General features: G+C 38.8%; 1 protein-coding gene across 1 annotated transcript in view; it reads left to right on the forward strand.

The window, feature by feature from the left end:
• LOC124710937 (U3 small nucleolar RNA-associated protein 18 homolog) overlaps nt 1-18,997 on the forward strand; it is a 70,623-nt gene that overhangs the window by 2,358 nt on the left and 49,268 nt on the right. The window contains exon 2 of the mRNA XM_047240964.1: nt 6,463-6,623. Within this exon, the coding sequence (XP_047096920.1) occupies nt 6,463-6,623 (161 nt within the window). The remainder of the gene's footprint in view (nt 1-6,462; nt 6,624-18,997) is intronic.

The following is an 18,997-nucleotide window of genomic DNA, read 5'->3' on the forward strand; positions in this document are numbered from 1 at the left end:
ACTGAAGGTGGAGTGCGTCAATGGGTCATAAAATTTAAAAATGGCCGGACTAACGTTCACGACGAAGAGCGAAGCGTAGTGACTGCCGAACTTGTCGAAAAAGTTGATGCCGCGGTCCGTGAAAACCATAATTTCACAATAACGGAACTCTCTGTGTGTTTTCCACAAATTTCACGAAGTTTGTTGCACAAAATCATTACCGAAAAGCTTGGTTACCACAAGTTTTGTGCAAGATGGATACCAAAAATCTTGACAGAGATTCACAAAAATCAGCGAATGGCTGCAGCGTTAACGTTTTTGGACGCTTACAAGAAAGGTGGCGACTCATTACTCGATCGCATCGTTACTGGTGACGAAACGTGGGTTAAGCATGTGAACTGCGAGACAAAATTGCAGTCAATGCAGTGGGGGCACACAAATTCCCCCCAAAATCCAAGAAATGCATGCAGACAATGTCGGCAAGGAAGGTGATGGCGACTGTCTTTTGGGACAGAAAAGGTGTGATTTTTGTGGATTTCCTGGAAAGAGGCACTACAATAAACTCTCAAAAGTATTGTCAAACTCTGCACAACCTCAGAAGAGCAATACAAAACAAGTGCAGGGGAAAGTTGGGCTCAAAGATCTTGCTGATTCACGACAATCCCCGGGCCCACACAGCAAATGCCACTCGTGAAGTTCTCGAATCTTTTAAGTGGGAGTTGTTTCCTCACCTGCCGTACAGTCCCGACCTGGCACTGAGCGACTTCCACTTATTCCCAGCAATGAAGAAGTGGTTGGCTATGCAGCGTTTTGATGACGACGCACAGCTTCAAGAAGAGGTAACCACGTGGTTGAAGGCGCAGGCGGCCAAATTTTACGACGAAGGGATTTTCAAGCTCATCCATCACTATGATAAGTGCCTTAATTTAAATGGCAACTATGTAGAAAAGTAGTATTTTAAGTGTGGCTTTCATCTGTATATAATAAAAAAAAAAATCCAATACTTTATTTATTTTTAATTCCAAAACGTAATGTACTTTGTGGATAGCCCTCGTATCACGTAAACTGTCCTTGTTCTGCCTATGGACTCCACAGTTCAATAGAATTCCAATTGCTGACACCATTTCTTCCCTTTCAAATGCTTTCGAATTTTTTATGAAAATATCTTCAGATGATTCCCTAAGATTTCCAAGCTTTTGATTGGTACACATCAAAATGTTATCCAGGATGTTATCATCTAAGTACATGAGAAAAGCTTTACCTGGTGTATCAGCTTTTATCCCTGGCTTCGTTCCCTTTGGGGTTCTCATTACGTTAGCAATGGCATTACTGGCCACCAGGTTCCACCATGACAGTTCTAGAATCATTCAAAGGGAATTTACACTCTGTATCGCAGAAGTACCCGGATCATGCTATATTAGTCGGAGGCGACTTCAACGTACCTAGTATAGACTGGGATGTCTATGGATTCATTACAGGTGGTACAGACAAGCTGTCGTGTGAATTACTTTTGAACACATTATCCGAAAACTGTCTTGAGCAGCTAAATCGACAGTCAACACGGAATGGAAATATTTTAGATCTGGTAGCCTCGAACAGAACACACTTCATCGACAGTGTCAGTGCTGAGACAGGGATTAGTGATCATGATGTTGTCATTACTACTATGGTTACAAAAGTTAAAAAGTCGGGTCAAGAAGGCTAGGAGAGTATTCTTACTAGGAAGAGCAGATAAGCAGTTGTTAGCATCTCACTTAGTAAATGAACCGACTTCATTTGCTTCTGGTACGATGGACGTGGAAGAATTATGGGCAAATTTTAAACACATTGTAAATCACGCATTGGAGAAGTATGTGCCAAAAGGGGGGTTTACGGATGGAAAAGACCCAGCGTGGTTTAACAGCGCAATTCGGAGAATGCTCAGGAAGCAAAGACAATTGCACTTGTGGTACAAGAAAGATCGGGAGAATGAGGACAGGCAAAAGTTAGTAGAGATTCGTGCTGGTGTAAAAAGAGCAATGCGTGAAGCATACAACCACTACCACCGTCATACCTTAGCAAAAGATCTTGCTGAAAACCCAAGGAAACTTGGTCTCACGTAAAATCGGTAAGCGGGTCGAAGGCTTCCATCCAGTCACTCACTGATCAGTCTGGCCTGGCAACGGAATACAGCAAAACGAAAGCTGAAATTTTAAATTTAGCATTTGAGAAATCTTTCATGCAGGAGGATCATACAAACATACCGCCGTTTGAGTCTCGTACAGATTCCCGTATGGAGGCCATAGTGATAGACATCCCTGGGGTTGTGAAGCAGCTGAATGGGTTGAAAATAAATAAATCGCCAGGTCCTGATGGGATTCCAATTAGGTTTTACAGAGAGTACTCTACTGCATTGGCTCCTTACTTAGCTTACATTTATCGCGAATCTCTTGCCCAATGTAAAATCCCGAGCGAATGGAAAAAAGCGCAGGTGACGCCTGTATATAAGAGGGATAGGACGGACGGATCCTCAAAATTACAGACCAATATCCTTAACATCGGTTCGTTGCAGGATTCTCGAACATATTCTCAGTTCGAATATAATGAATTTCCTTGAGACAGAGAAGTCGCTGTCCATGAATCAGCACGGCTTTAGAAAGCATCGCTCCTGTGAAACGCAACTCGCTCTTTTTTCACATGATATCTTGCGAACCATGGATGAAGGGTATCAGACAGATGCTATATTCCTTGACTTCCGGAAAGCGTTTGACTCGGTGCCCCCCTGCAGACTCCTAACTAAGGTACGAGCATATGGGATTGGTTCCCAAATACGTGAGTGGCTCGAAGACTTCTTAAGTAATAGAACCCAGTACATTGTCCTCGATGGTAAGTGTTCATCGGAGGTGAGGGTATCATCTGGAGTGCCCCAGGGAAGTGTGGTAGGTTGGCTGTTGTTTTCTATCTACATAAATGATCTTTTGGATAGGGTGGATAGCAATGTGTGGCTGTTTGCTGATGATGCTGTGGTGTACGGAAAGGTGTCATCGTTGAGTGACTGTAGGAGGATACAAGATGACTTGGAAAGGATTTTTGGTTGGTGTAAAGAATGGCAGCTAACTCTAAATGTAGATAAATATAAATTAATGCAGATGAATGTTTGAATACTCCATTAGTAGTGTAGCGCTTGACACAGTCACGTCGATTAAATATTTGGGCATAACATTGCAGAGCGATATGAAGTGGGACAAGCATGTAATGGCAGTTATGAGGAAGGCGGATAGTCGTCTTTGGTTCATTGGTAGAATTTTGGGAAGATGTGGTTCATCTGTAAAGGAGACCGCTTATAAAACACTAATACGAGCTATTCTTGAGTACTGCTTGAGCGTTTGGGATCCCCTATCAGGTCGGATTGAGGGAGGACATAGAAGCAATTCAGAGGCAGGCTGCTAGATTTGTTACTTGTAGGTTTGATCATCACACGAGTGTTATGGAACTGCTTCAGGAACTCGGGTGGGAGTCTCTGGAGGGAAGGAGGCATTCTTTTCGTGAATCGCTACTGAGGAAATTTAGAGAACCAGCATTTGAGCCTGACTGCAGTACAATTTTACTGCTGCCAACTTATATTCATGGAAAGTCCACAAAGATAAGATAAGAGAGATTACGGCTCGTACAGAGGCATATAGGCAGTCATTTTTCCCTCGTTCTGTTTGGGAGTTGAACAGGGAGAGAAGATGCTAGTTGTAATACGAGGTACCCTCCGCCACGCACCATATTGTGGATTGCGGAGTATGTATGTAGATGTAGATGTAGACCTCCTTCTTTGATTTACGTAAGGGCTTCTCTTCCATATCATACTTGACGGAGCCACCATGTCTTCTTCAGGTTGATCAATTTGTGCTTTCGGCCCGGGTCGTCTTCTTGTTGGTTGAATATCTATAAAAATTTGAAAATAGACCCGAACACTAACAAATTAAGCACTCTACTGAGACACACATCCTAATACACTCCAAAATATCTGTAAAAAGTAATCAAAATCAATACTTACCCTTTTCACTTTCATCCAACTCGCTGCTGTCAGAAAATACTTGATCTGGAATTTCCATGACTACATCTTCAGTTTGACTGCTTGAGCTTTCGGATAGTTCACCACTAAATTCATTGTCTGAACTCTCAAGCAAATTTCTAGTTTTGTCATCTGTCAGTTTCATCTTCTTGTACATTCTGTCAAATGCCACAAAGATATTACCTTCCACTCACCACACTGTTTACCGGTTGACTACGAGTGGTGATTGTTGACCTGCTACACCTTCAGTTATAACAATCACTATAACTCAACAATGAGTGTAAACCAAAAGCTGTTCTTATTGTCTATTGTAGCAGTTATAATTACGATAAATGTCATGTATTTATTAAATAAACTGCTGAACACAACAAGAGTTTTAGCCTAAAAACTTTGTTGGGGTCAGTTACTGATTCCCCCCCCCCCCCCCCCCCCCCCCCGCCAATTGGTATGCAACTGTTAATATTATCATCTGAAAGGTGGAATTTTTGTATTTGATTACATTTGCAAAATTGATTTTTTAATAATTATATGTAAAAGAATTGTAAACAAATAAAATATATCAATAAGTGTGTCAGATGATCATGATCCTAAAAACTGGCTATTTGAATATAATTTGCCATCATTTGTTGTATACTCTGAAACTCATTCATCCTTTTTAATTCCTTCATTAACTCATGTGTAGACAATTTCCAATGTATAGATGTGGCCAGGACATACACAATTTCAATTATAATACCCAGTACCAATCCAAGATTTTCTTAACATAAGCTGGATAAATTAAAAACATGTTTATATATATTTGACATTGTGTCATCTGTTGGGGGCAGTATAAATTACATATTATTCTGGGAAACGAGGTTCACCAGGATAACTTGTAAATCTTACTATTGACCAATTATTACAGATCTGTGCTGTCATCATCAGATCTTGTAACGTCTTTTTATAAAAAGATTTACCGATGATCTTGGTGAACATGGTTTTTAAAAATAATTGAACAATTCAGATTGCCCCCAACAGTTGATGCAATGACCAACTTACACAACATTACACCTAGTCAGGCCATTGGTGATTTCCACATGCTGTTGTTAAAAATGTTACAAGATCAAGATTCAATGACAAATGCACTGATCTGCAAAATCTGGTCAGTAAAAAGATTTACAAGCAATCTTGCCAAACCTGGTCTTTAAGAATAATATTAAACCTTGCTTACTCACACATTGATATCTGCATGAATTCACAAACTCAACTTCACATTTTCACAATTATTCACTCTCACCATTTCACTTTCACAATGTTACCACATACTAATATTTGCTGTCTTACACTCTGACAGCCTTACTTTGTAGTATCATGCCTGTCAAAGGTATCAGGATAAACAAAAAAAGAACAAGCAGCAGCATCATCCTTGTATAATGATAAGGTACATACATTGTATATTTATGATTACTGGTTTATAGTTATGTAACTGTCTTATTAATTTCATTTTTGAAGGGGGTCCTCTCAACTGTTTAGCTTCTAGTTATTCTTTTAGGCTATATAGAGAGGAAGAGACTAAATACCCTCAGAATTTATTTATAAATACAGATGTGTTTTCAATGCATTTGATTCTGAGGGGCAATTTGTTGTATAAAATGTGCCTGACACGGGATCTTTAAGGGTTAATTTATGCCACTTCTTGTGTAGATAATAATTGTCTGTTTTGCACATTGTAATCCTGTATGTCACTAGTTTACTGAGCAGCTCTATTTGCTTTCAAATGCGTAATTGTTGCAAATATACATAGTAAGAGACAATCTTCAACAGGCTGATATATCTATTCAGAGGAAAAAGAATGTTCAAATATGCTTTATTATAATTTTAGATGGTAGGGTGGTCACAGTGTTGAGTACAGTACAATTGTGGTGTAAATCATAATGTTACAGATAGTTTGGGCCTTTGAGCAACTATTGAAGTGTTGTACTCAGTATCTCTCCCATCTTGTTCTTGGCTGGACATCAAGACAAATTGCTGCATTCTGTTGGATTAGTGAAAGGGGGCTTCTGCACAATAGTATCTATTCTGTGGTTTTAGTCCTGACACTATTCAGTAAATGAACGAAAATTTTGATCCAAGTGGGATAAAGAATCACCATATGAACAGTGTACTTTCTGTGGAATGTATGTAGTTAGAACCCTCAGTGATACTGCAATTTGTAATTGAAATGACATTGTAACTTCAGAAAGGAAACCTTCCACAGGTGATTTACTTATGTTTTGATAATATTTTTGAGTTTGAGGTATAGATGTAAGACACTGAACAAACCTTGACTTTTCACTGTTTGTTTTATGAGACAGGAAGGAAAACCAACACCTCCTGACACAATTTATGCTTGTCGTGTAGTGTAAATATGCATGTCTGTTTCATTGTACATAATTAAGACAGCACCATCTTTTGTTTTTAAGGGAATAACAATGTTGCGAAATTCTCCAAGAATTAGAACACATCCAAAAAAGCGGAAGCATGAGGATGATGGTGAGAACAGGCGTGAAAGGAAAGTGAGAAGAGAAAAGAAACATTCAGAAAATGTGATACCCTTACAGTCACTGAAAGAAGAAGAACGAAGGTTGGTTATTTCATCAAATTAAGTAAAAGTGAAATAATCATTGTTACTCTTTTTCCTGTGTAAAGTGCTTTCATTGTCTCCAGAAATGTAATTAAATATATTTATTTTTCACTTGAGTTTACTGGAGTTTCTTCTGTTGAGAGAAAATCATTTATTTTGAAAATGTGGAGGAGGGGGGGGGGGGGGGGGGTGCCATCTGACCTATAATCTAACAGTAAAATAATTTTGAATGCCAATATCTACATACAAAATAAGTTGGTTTTTGTGTTAACATAGTGTCTAGTAGGCTTGCAGCAATATCTGTTATGCATAGATGTACATTTCTTGGAACAGAGCGGGACTAACATTTAAACTCACGAGCATTTGAGTTAAAGGTATCTCTGTTGGACAGAAACCTTCTTGCTATTTGCATATTGTGATCAAGTTAGCATGGTGCCCAATATCGACACATTTCATTGTGGCCAAATCCCAGATGCCAAATGTGTGGGAAACTTCATCTCCGAAGTTGTGCAGGCACTTTTAGAATCCAGCATGTCAAGGCTTTGAATACATGCCACCGCCATAGTCACCTGCTTTGGGCTATTATTTGTTGGTAACAGGATCACAATCAACTTTTGTCTGTTGTATCAGTGATAGACCAGCCACATTGCAGCAAATCTTGTCCAATTCAGTATAGTAATAACCAATGAGGACCTATACCTTCCGAACCACCTCATAGATATTGAGTACAGAAACCACCATTTCCTGAAGTTGGTATTCTCCCAGTGTGTTTCAGGGCACGGAGATAGCACGGATGCAGAAATATTGCCCCACCTTTGGATCTTAAAAGTTATTGCCTAGACTGGTGAGACAAGCTGTGTGGTTGTACATACAGTCTGTGGCGTAAAGTGCCTGTCCTGTGGCCATAGAGACTAAGTCTGAATTGACATGTTGAATAATTGGGGCTTCTGCGCTGGTTGTTCGTGTCATTTTCGCACGATATTTCGATGCCATGACTTGCTGTCTTCTTCAGATGCCCATGAGTCAAGTCTGAATTGTTCACTTAAGGTACCAACAAAGCTGTCTTCCCCTCAGAATCCTGAGACCAGCCATCTGCATGAACTGGCAACACAGTAGGAAGCTAAAGTCTGTACAGAAACTGTTGACTTCTATTCGAGCTGTTTTGGTGCTGAATTTGCTTGTTGTCTAATGATTAACAGCACACTCTGTAAACAAGAGGCTGAGAGTTTGAACCCCTCTTTCCTTAATTTTTTAACCGCATTTCATCTTTTTGCTACAAGTATTAGTCAGATAGAAGCTCAGAGATAATTTACATCATTGTCTAACTTGCCAATTACTGCAAAACTTCCAGAAATATTTCCACAAAAGAGCTTATGGCTGTCTGTCCAGATGAGAACAATTTTTGTGCAAGAGTTTCCTCTGGAGGGAGCAGACGCTAGCTGGCAGCCACCAGCTACCTGACACTACTCAGCATCCATCCAGGCGATAAAGACATTTTACACCTTTTGCCTACAATCTACAGTGCAACGTTACTGTACCCAATTATTGGCAAATGCAATGACTATGACCATTTAACTTTCATGCAAAATTTGCATTCGGTGGACAAGGTTTGCAAGTTGAACGTAGAGGTATTCCATAACCTAATTCACAGCAACAGAAATGAAAAGTGTGGCCAGATCTACGTTTTTACTTGAAAATCACTAGCTAAATAACTATGTTCTGTGATACGAAAATCATTGTGCTGAAGGATGTGAATGGGAAATATGCCCACCTGACTGGTTGTGATGGGACAACCGACTGCTTTCGACAACCAACTATTAAGAGTACTGTTTTTTCCTTCAGTTGGCTTTTTTCCATTGAATGAAACAACTAAATGAAACTGGTCTCTGCAGCCGTGTCAGCTATATGAATGTTTTCACTCACTCACTGGGTTTAAGTGGCTTCACTCAATGTGAGACAACTGATTAAAACAACTTTCCTTCGGCTGTGGCTGTTATATGAAAGTTTTCACTCACCATGTTTGAGTGGTTTCATTCAATGCAAGACAACCGACTGAGACAATTATGTTTCGGTTATATAAATGTTTGCACTCAGTCTTTGGGTTTGAGTGATTTCACTTCCATACTTTTTTGACATTTTCCATGGTGGTCATTGGGGGCAGGCACAAGGTGGTGCTGCCACTTATAGCCTTCTCCTGATACTGGTAGGGCCAAGGGTGCAGCCAGCGGTGGCTGGTGCGAGTACAGGTCCAACGAGTGCAGCACTACTAGGACCTGCACTAGTGGTGGCTGGCCACCTCCTCGCTCCGGCTGCTACCCTGGCCCTGATAGCAGCAGGACAGTGACGTGGAGTCTGTGGGACACTCAGATGCAACTAAAAAGACTGGTTGGTTTCTGGTTGGTTTCACTTGAAAAGAAAGAAAGAAAGAGAGGAGGAATGAATAACTCAGTCAGAACACTAAATACCACAGGATTGTGTCAACTATTTTCATTCAGTTGCTCCCAGTTACTGGTTTGACTCAAAAGAAATGAATGTATAATAATACAACTGGTACACATAAAGCTACAACTGCCTGATTTGTTTGTTTCCATTTGGTTGCTCCTGTAGACTGATTTCACTGAAAAGAACGAATGAATAATTCAAGCAATATATAAAGTTACAACCAAATGAGTCGATTGTTATCCAACAACTGATTGAATTGATTGTTATCCGTCAACTGATTGAATCGATTGTTTTCATTTGATTATTCCCTGCACTATTACAGGAACACATATTGCTAAAATAACTAACAATGACAGAACAGAACATAGCCCTTTGAATTTGTTGTGTTAGCAGAATGTATCCATAATGCTATTTTTAGATGGAACTTCATACAGGTGTCACAAGCAGTCACAGACTGGAAGATCAGGGCACCAGATTTACAAAGCTGTTTTTAACTAGCACACATAACAAAAATCGCCCTGGGCAGTAGTTTACTGCTGCATATGTTACTGTCCTCTGATCACGAATGAGAAGAGACCCAATAGTCAATAGTCAGTGTAGATGTTCAGCTAAATAGTGATGCTTTTCTCGACTGCAAAAAGCTACTCGGACTTTCAAATGAAATATATGAACCATTAGTGATCGTAAGCATTGCAGGTGGTCAAGGGCAACTTTGAATTACTTGTCATTACAAGTTTACACAACTTGTCTCTAAAGGAATGGGTACAGGAACTATCGAACCAGTCCAAAAGAGACAGCTTAGTGCCATTGTCGTTGACTTGTTTTTTGTTACGTTAAAGGAAATGCATTGGAAAAAGTTACTATTGAACTGCCCATAGGATCTGGCCTGACTGAGGAACAACATCTATGAGCATTAGCTGTTCTGTGCTAATTTTTATTGCTTTCAAATTCAGAGTGGAGAGAAGACAGATCAAACAGCTCATGGTAAGACACCATATCAGCACTGGGGACCATCCACCAATCAACCAGCTCTCATATAGGGTGTTGCCAACTGGACTGCAGGTAATTGGAGAGGAAGTGGAGAAGATGCTGGAAGATAATATCATTGAACCTCCACAGAGTTCTTGGTCCTCTCCTGTGGTCCTTGTCAAGGAGGAGGATGACACGGGTATTCTAGGGACAAACTGATTTGAACTTTAAATGGACGGCGTATCTTTCCTATCCAGATGATGGCGTTGTTATTTTGAAGACAATTTCAGAACAATTAGACCTCCTGACAAATGTGTTTAAGGTTGTTCAAGGCTGAAAGTCTCTGCATGGATCCAAAATAGTGGGTCTTCGCCACTCAGGAAATATAAATCATGGGGATCTAGTGAATTTTGATGGAGATCTCTATCCAGAGGTAAAAAAGAAATCACAGATTTTCAACCCCTCAGCACAGTCATGATGTGAGAAGATTTTTCAGAATGTACTCATAATTTTGGTGATTCATTAAGTACTTCTGTGCCAGGGCACATCCCATACAAGAACTGCAGGGAGCTGCCAATTTCCTTGGAACAATGTGCAAGAAAGATCTTTTTTTGTCCTTAAGGAAGTACCAAAATCTCAGCTTCAAGCCTTGTATGATAAGAATGCTGAGAGAGAACTTCGCACCAATGTTATTGAATATGGGATATATGCAGTTCTAGTACAAATTCATGCAGGTGCTGAAAAAGTGATAGCTTAAGCTTTCAGAGTACTCTCCAAGTTAGCGATGAACTACACTACAACCAAGAATTTGTGCCTTGCAGTTGCTTGGACCATCCATAAGTTCTAAGTTCCAGCTGTATTTGTACAACCATACTCTATGCTAGGTGACAAGCCTGAAGGATCCATCAGGTTGACTGTTGAGCTGAGCACTGAGCCTTCATGAGTAGAATGTCACCGCGGTATACAAAAGTGAATGCAAACACAAGAACACAGACTACCTTTCAAGGACTAGTTTGGCAAAACACAGCATTGTGGATGAAATCTCAGCCCTTACTGCATTGACTGATATTGCTGCTGAACAGAGGGAAAATACAGCATTGCCGAAAACCATAGAAGCCTTGAAGGAGGAGGAATTGCCAAAAGAAGCATTTCAATTAATAAAGTAGACATTGTACGAGGTTTGTAAATAAAGTAATGAAGCTGATAGCATAATGTTTGTTCTGGCAATGCTGCTGAAGCTGGACTTGGAGGGGAGTCAGGTGGACATGTGAGATGCCATCAGTGTGTAGTGGCATACTGGTTGTCTGTAGCAAATTTTTGCTGAAGAAGGCTTTGCTTGTGTGTTCCGACAATGAGTGATGTGAATTTCAAGCAACAGTGTTCAATTATATTTTGCTTTGGATTTGAACGCAGTGCAACAAAAATGGTCACAAAATTTCAGTGGGCCTACAGAGATAGTGTTTTGTCAAGGACCTAGGTATTTCGGTGGTTTAAGGCATTTGCAGATGAAGATGAACCCCACAGTGGAAGGATTTCAGTCTCGGTAGTGATGCAAATATCAACCAAGTCCGGGATCATGTTCATGCAGATCTTCATTTGACAGTCGGAAGGCTGGTGCAGAGTTGAATTTGTGTCCTGCTTCTCTTCATTAGAAACCAATCGTCAAAAAGAAGTGGATGTAGTATCACTACGATGCTCCGTGTCACACAGTGATATCAGTAAACCATTTTTTGGCCAGTAAAAGCATTCCTATGGCTCCTCAGGCTTCGTATTCTGTCCTTGTGACATTTTTCTCTTTCTGAGATTGAACATGCACTTCTGAGATCTTGCTTTGGGGCTCTAGACAACATTCAAATGGCTGTAACTGACCAGCTCGAGGTTATTTCAGGATCGGAGTTCCAGAATTGTTATGAGTAGTGGAAGAAAAGTCTCCAGTGCCATGTGACTTCTCAAGCAAAGTACTTTGAAGGGGGAAATGTTGAATTATAATGTTATTGGTATCATACGGGTGGGGGAAAAAATCACTCTCATTACATTATTTACACATACCATATGAGGGGAACTATGATCAAGTGTGGTGGAAATGGAGCTAGACAGAATAACACAAAGGCATCATTGGCCAGATCTCTGTTGATCAGTTAGACAGTATGTGAGCCACTGTAAGGAATACCAGCATAGGAAGCATATGTCATAATTACCTATGTGGCATCTAGTACCATATCCACCTTGTGTCATTCCACCAAATTGCAATCGACCTCTTGGGAAGGTTCTCAAAGTTGACAAACTACTTTACTTGCTTTGGCGGCACCAAAGCTGTGCCAACTACCAAAGCTCTGGAAATTGCAAGGTTATTTGTAAAAGACATTTTTTTTAATCAAGAGCAGGCTGTGTAGTGATTTCAGATCTTGGAAGTCTTACCCTCTCAAAACTAGTATCTCATAAGACATTGGGAGATACGCCCCCTTCGGTGTGCGCTGATGTTGAACAAAGGGATTGAGACACAGTACTGCCCATCTGACATTTGCGTACAACAAAGCGAAGCAAAATACTGCAAGCTTCGCCCTGTTTTTTCTGCTCCATAGTGAAATGTTATTCGGAAGTCTTGACTAGAATCTGTAAGCGCAATCATGTTACGTAAATTTAGCATAATAAAATCCGTAACTGGTAGAAATGCCAGAAGTTTCAAGGACTGCTTTAATTGAGTTATGCCAATCTTCTCAATACTGAATCTGCGTTGTTGAGTGTCCGATGATCATTTTTATTTCCATTCCGTTCTGTATAATAGGACTAAGTCTATTTGAAATAAAACCTGTGGCGATATAGTTCATTTTATAAGCTCATTTAGTCCACTAGTCCCTTGAGATTACGTTAGTTAATGTGATGCATTTCACATCAGGCGCCATAATTGCACGATACTTGAGCATCAACGAGTACTTCAAAAGCATGTCTGCCCAATATAGTGTCATAAAACTGAGTGCAAGTTGGTGTCTTGGCTTCCAATATGGCTGGCTGACAGTACCAATTGATAATTACATTTTAGCCTATTTACGCAGATTATAAATAGAGAATAATATATGTGATAAAAACAGATCAGATATTGATTATTTTCATGAACAAATTCTGTACTTATGTAGTGAGCATTATTTACGGAAATAGCATTTCTTGGTATCTGCGTTTACTAGTATGGGTAATTGGAACCTGATATTTGTTTTGAAACTTGGTCGACAAATATACATTTTAAAGCTCTAGTTTTCCTCAGAACATGACTTTTTAATTATTGTGTATTGAATTAAGAGTAAAAATCTGAACAGAATTCTGATTATGATTACAGATCAGGTGTGCTCTGAATTTCTGAATTACATCACAATTTAAATATTTCATATTCTGATAACAACAAGCTTGGCAAGAAATAAAATGCATTCTGGATACTCCTCCTCCTCCTCAGTTTCTTGATGAGCTATAAATTCCTAAAAAAGTAGTTAGGCCACTCCAAACCAAGTGGTCTAATCTCGGACAAGTTCCCAGTGACCATCGCGGGTTTTGATGAAATTTTATGTGAATGTTGACACATGTTTGCAATGAACATTGATAAAGTTCTACTTTCATCAGTTTAATACTTGCAGAGATACAGTCATTTGTTTGGCCTCATAGTGCAGCTTTGGGACATAATATCTCTAGGAATATTTTCTTGAAAGAAACAGAACTAGGCCATTTTGTAGAACGTTTTGCTCTCTCTTCCATAAACAATGAAAAAGGTTTCATGAGCAATTTTCATACCAATAATTTGAAACAGTCAACCAAAAACTGGTATCGTAAAGAAAAAAAGTGAAATTAAGCTTTTTATATCTCCAGAAATAATTTTGGGGTAAACCTGAAACTTTAACTGCAATAACATACCAACATAAGCTCTTAGAATATAAAGTTTCATTCTCATACTGCTTTCCATAGTTTATGTTGAGAGCCTATTATTATTATTATTATTATTATTATTATTATTATTTCAGACTTTTTAAAACCCTTTTCGTTAGAAAGACCATGTTCTAAATCACCTAAAAACAAGATTTGATTTAGCAATGTGAGCATATAAGGCTATAAAAGAAAGACGAGGTTATGGTGTGGTGAAAATGTGGCCATATTGTGCTGGTATTCACATTAAATGTGAGATATTTTTATTGTGTTTTGCATTTGTTTTCTAGAGCATGGGGAAAGTAAAATCAGATGTTTCGATAAACAGAAAATGAGCTTGAATCAGAAAAACTCGAAAAACTGCAAAAAACTAGTCTTTTGTTTCTCTTTAATATCCCGTGAATTCCACATATCTTAAAAAATACTTTTCATAAAAAATTAAAGGGCAGTAATAAGGATAGTTTTTGTTCGTCTAATAATGTGAAGTAATCACTTAAGCTTCTCAGTGCGGCAGTTTGCAGTGTGAAATTTCAAGAATATGTGCCACATCACTGTGAAAAGTGTCCTAGCCCAGAAGCTATAGCATCACAACATGATCCAAAGGAAATTATTGATATAAGCAATGGATCCATACCATTTAGAACATTCTGGACACGAAACAAATGACAGTGGAGGTATTTTTTGAAGAAATAGGAACAAAAGTTGAGTTATATAATAAAATGGGACACCTACAGCCATCCTTATGTCATCATTTACTATGTGGCTACCAGTTTCAGTGCTTGTGTGCACCATCTTCAGGCCTTAGCTCAAACCGAGCGAGGTGGCGCAGTGGTTAGACACTGGACTCGCATTCGGAAGGACGACAGTTCAATCCCGCGTCCGGCCATCCTGATTTAGGTTTTCCGTGATTTCCCTAAATCGCTCCAGGCAAATGCCGGGATGGTTCCTTTAAAAGGGCACGGCCGACTTCCTTCCCCGTCCTTCCCTAATCCGATGAGACCGATGACCTCGCTGTCTGGTCTCCTTCACCAAAGCAACCAACCTTAGCTCAAGCTAAGTGGGTTAACACCATCCGTTTGCTCAGTGTATCAGCGGCCAACATCTATAACTGGTTTTCACAGATTATCTGTGACAATGATGTTGTCTCTCCAACCATCAGCTATCAACTACTGATAGTTGAGAGTTGATGGTTGGAGAGACATCGCTGTTACAGCTAGTCTCTGAAAACCGGTTATAGATGTTGGCCACTGATAGATTGTGCATATGGATCCTCTCAGCATCAATTAAGGCCTGAAGGTGGTGCACTGAAGCACCAAAAATGGTAGCCAATACAATAAATGACATAATAGGATGGCTGTAGGTGTTACATTGTATTGTATAAGTGAATGGCTGAAGTACCTCCAAACACAAGAATGGATGTACAAAAATTGAGTTGGTCAAGCCATCACTACATCACCAGACATCTAAGTTTGTATCTTAATGTTGTTAAATTAGATCCAGAGAAAGATGAGCTTACTATCCTAATGCATTTTACTGAGAATTATTCATTTATTATTCAGGGTGCAGTGCAAGGTTTCCTTTGGGAAAATGGTTAGCCAACAATCCATCCATTTGTCATCTACTTTACTCAAAAACAGAAGATGGAATCTCTTGAGTTCTTGCGTTAACTTCAGCAAGACACAATTTTCTGCTCAACATTTTCATCAAGGAACTGATCAAATCTGTAAAAAGGAAGTTTGCTCAGATTTCCATATCCATTTTTCAGAGATGGCTCTGATATCCAGTACAAAACTTTCAAAAACTGTCTCAATTTGTGTACGGCCAGTTAATAGACAGATTCTAATACCAGTAGATGTGTTTTGCTTCTGTACTGAGAACATTAACAATATTAAATTGTCTTTCAGCAGCTAAGAATAAATTGAAAAAAATAAAGGGCCACAAGAAGATGGGTTTCGATATGGGCATACTTTAGCAGGAGCTAGAGAAAACTCTCAACTTTTACCAGCCGATGAAACAGTTCAGGTCATCAGAATTTAGAATGATGCATCATCTTTTGTGACAAAATTAAGTTAGAGTAGTGAACGAGAGTAACAGTATTATGAAAAGGATAGTTGCTACTCACCATACAGCAGAGATGCTGAATCCAGATAGGTACAACAAAAACACTTTTTTGTTGTTGTTGTGACTTCCTGTGTGTCAGCATCTCCGCTTTATGGTGAGTAGCAACTATCCTTTTCATAACATTGTTACGTTCTATCCTGGATGTTCCATTGGTAGTGAAGGAGATATAAACATCAGATCTCCAATCAGGACAATATACTAAATGCATTTATGAAAAAGAGTGGTGGTTTGGAATCCTTTGTTAGACTTCCTCAGCTGCTTTATGCATCCACGTGGCCCAGCAAATTCATTGTATTCGCCATAAGGAAGTGGCATGTGCTGAGTTCTAAAACAACCCAATATTGAAGTTATTCCAGCTCCATCAGTGATATCATCTTGCTTTCAGTATAGTTTTCCTTGTGATATTCAACAGCAGATCAATTAAATCTTTAAAGGATTCAAGCAGCTCGTAGTAAATATAAGCTTAAGATCCGAAAAGAAATATTTTTTAGCTTTTGCCTGGGGCACTGAAAGAACTGGCTCATCGGATTTGGGACCCTGTGGAAACAGACCCAATCAGGCATCATATTTTTTGGTATTGAAACCCACCCAAGGTACCTGTTGCATAGCTTAGGGCATGGACTGTATGGAGATGGGGGTGCTGGTTTTCTCTCTTTAAAAGAATTCAGTAGTGGTTAAGCCATGATCGACTATATCAACACATATATACAAACAAGTTTACAACAGTGTACTTATGTTCCACATAAACAGCAAACACAAAATATGCTATTTTGTAGACTGGAATTAAATTTGCACATCAGTGGCATCCCAAAAGAAAAACTCCCATTGAAAATTTTCATTAACGTGAATCCTATTAACTGCTGTGAAGTTCTCCAAACTTTACACAATGCTACAAGGATGTAAAAATTGAGGGCAGTTTGTAGAATACGTGTTGCAGCTGTTCGGCAACAATTTTATTACTGTGATCCCTAGTGCCTCAGTGATGCATGGTTAAATTTTGAAGTTTATAACTACTTATGACAGCAGAAAAACTGGCTGAAATATGTCATTACGAATCTTGACAAGGTGCCCTTCTTTTTTGTCTTTTTTCAAGTTGTTCTGGCTCAAGCTCACTTTCTGTTCATCAGGATTTTTGATATTACATTCCCCTGAGAGTATTAAACAACCGTAAAACAAAATAAAAATGTTAGATTTAATTTAAGTATCAGCAGAATATGGGCACAAACCTACTTGTTTAGATGGTTTGGAACATGATTTTTTAAATGAAAATTGTTTAAAAGAGTTGGCAGAATTTTTTTGTTAAACTGGGTTGAAAATACCCATTTTTTGTAAGTCATAACATGCAAAGTTTCAGATTTATCATTCACTTACTTTCAGAGCTAAAGACAACTAAACTTAGCATATTTTTTCAAACAGCCATTTTTCTGACCAACTTTGCTTCGAATTATCCACATGAAAATCCCTTATGAAATCTTTTTTTGTTTCTTCGGAGACAATAATGCCTGAGATAGTGTCTCAAGGTTTCTGAAAGTTATTGAAAGCTGCTTTACAGTGTCAGTTAAACGACTGTATCTCCACAAGTATTTTACTGGTATTTGTGAAACTTGTCCAGTGTTTATTGGGAAAGTGTGTGTATTCACACAGAATTTTGTTAAAATACATAATGGTCATGACCACTTGGCATGGAATTACCCAAGTAGTTTTTGTAATAGGCAAATTTGCAAGTCATGTATTTCATTAACATTATGTCATTAATATCCTGTAATAATTCAGGTCGATTTTTTAGTCTCTTATAACCACAATAGTGGCCAGTCACACACAACTAAGTGCTGTTGTTATTTAAATTGTTTTGCAATTTATAGTTTTCGACATTTGTTTGTTTAAAATGTGGCTGTAATTATGGCTTGTCAACAAACTTTGTTCTACTTACTAAATGCAAGAATATGGGTTGATTATTATGGTATTGTATAGGTATCACAGATGTTAATCGTATTTACCTGATTATAAGACAAAATTTTTTCCAAAATTCACTATTCAGAAAATACAGTGTTATCTTATATTCCCAGATTAAACTATTGCCGATGTTAACATTTTTACGTTATTTATATAGATTATATAGGGGTTGTCTTACATTTACAGATGAATCTTTGGCTATTGAGGTCACATGCAGATTTATTTTGAAGAATATGGAAGGGCAGGGATGGTCATACAATAATTGCATTCGGACTGGCTCGAGATTTCCTGAAACACCGGAATGCTTGATACAGTATTGATGTTCAAACAATTGTGTGAAATTTGAATCATGCGGCACTAGTGCAAGGGATGTATGAAAAACGATGAACTAGCCACTAGAACAGTCTCTTTCTCTGCTTAAAATGTGACAGTTTTGTGAAACACAGCAGAAAATAGCACAAAATCCTATCATCTTACAAACACTTGTTGCATTTGAACAGGTTTGCAATGAAAGTTCCATACATGTATTGATACTGTGTGCAGACATTAATGCTGTTTCATTTTTTTAAGTAAAGGTAACATTTAAAAGCAGAAATGTTGACTTTCAAGAAACGTTATTAGTTTCTGAACCCAGATCAACACTTTACTTGATTATGAGGGGCCGGCCGGGATGGCCGAGCGGTTCTAGGCACTACAGTGTGGAGCCGCGCGACTGCTACGGTTGCAGGTTCGAATCCTGCCTCGGGCATGGATGTGTGTGATGTCCTTAGTTAGGTTTAAGTAGTTCTAAGTCTAGGGGACTGATGACCTCAGATGTTAAGTCCCACAGTGCTCAGACCCATTTGAACCATTTTGTTTGATTATGAGGGACTGTAATGATTTACTAAGTGGGTTGCAAAGGAGAATTTTGGTCACTGTTCACATATTAGAATACTGAGTAAAAGCGTTACCAGATTTTAATCAGCTCTAAAACATGGTGGTGA

Source organism: Schistocerca piceifrons, chromosome 1 (genome assembly GCF_021461385.2).
Source record: "Schistocerca piceifrons isolate TAMUIC-IGC-003096 chromosome 1, iqSchPice1.1, whole genome shotgun sequence".
Taxonomy (NCBI): domain Eukaryota; kingdom Metazoa; phylum Arthropoda; class Insecta; order Orthoptera; family Acrididae; genus Schistocerca; species Schistocerca piceifrons.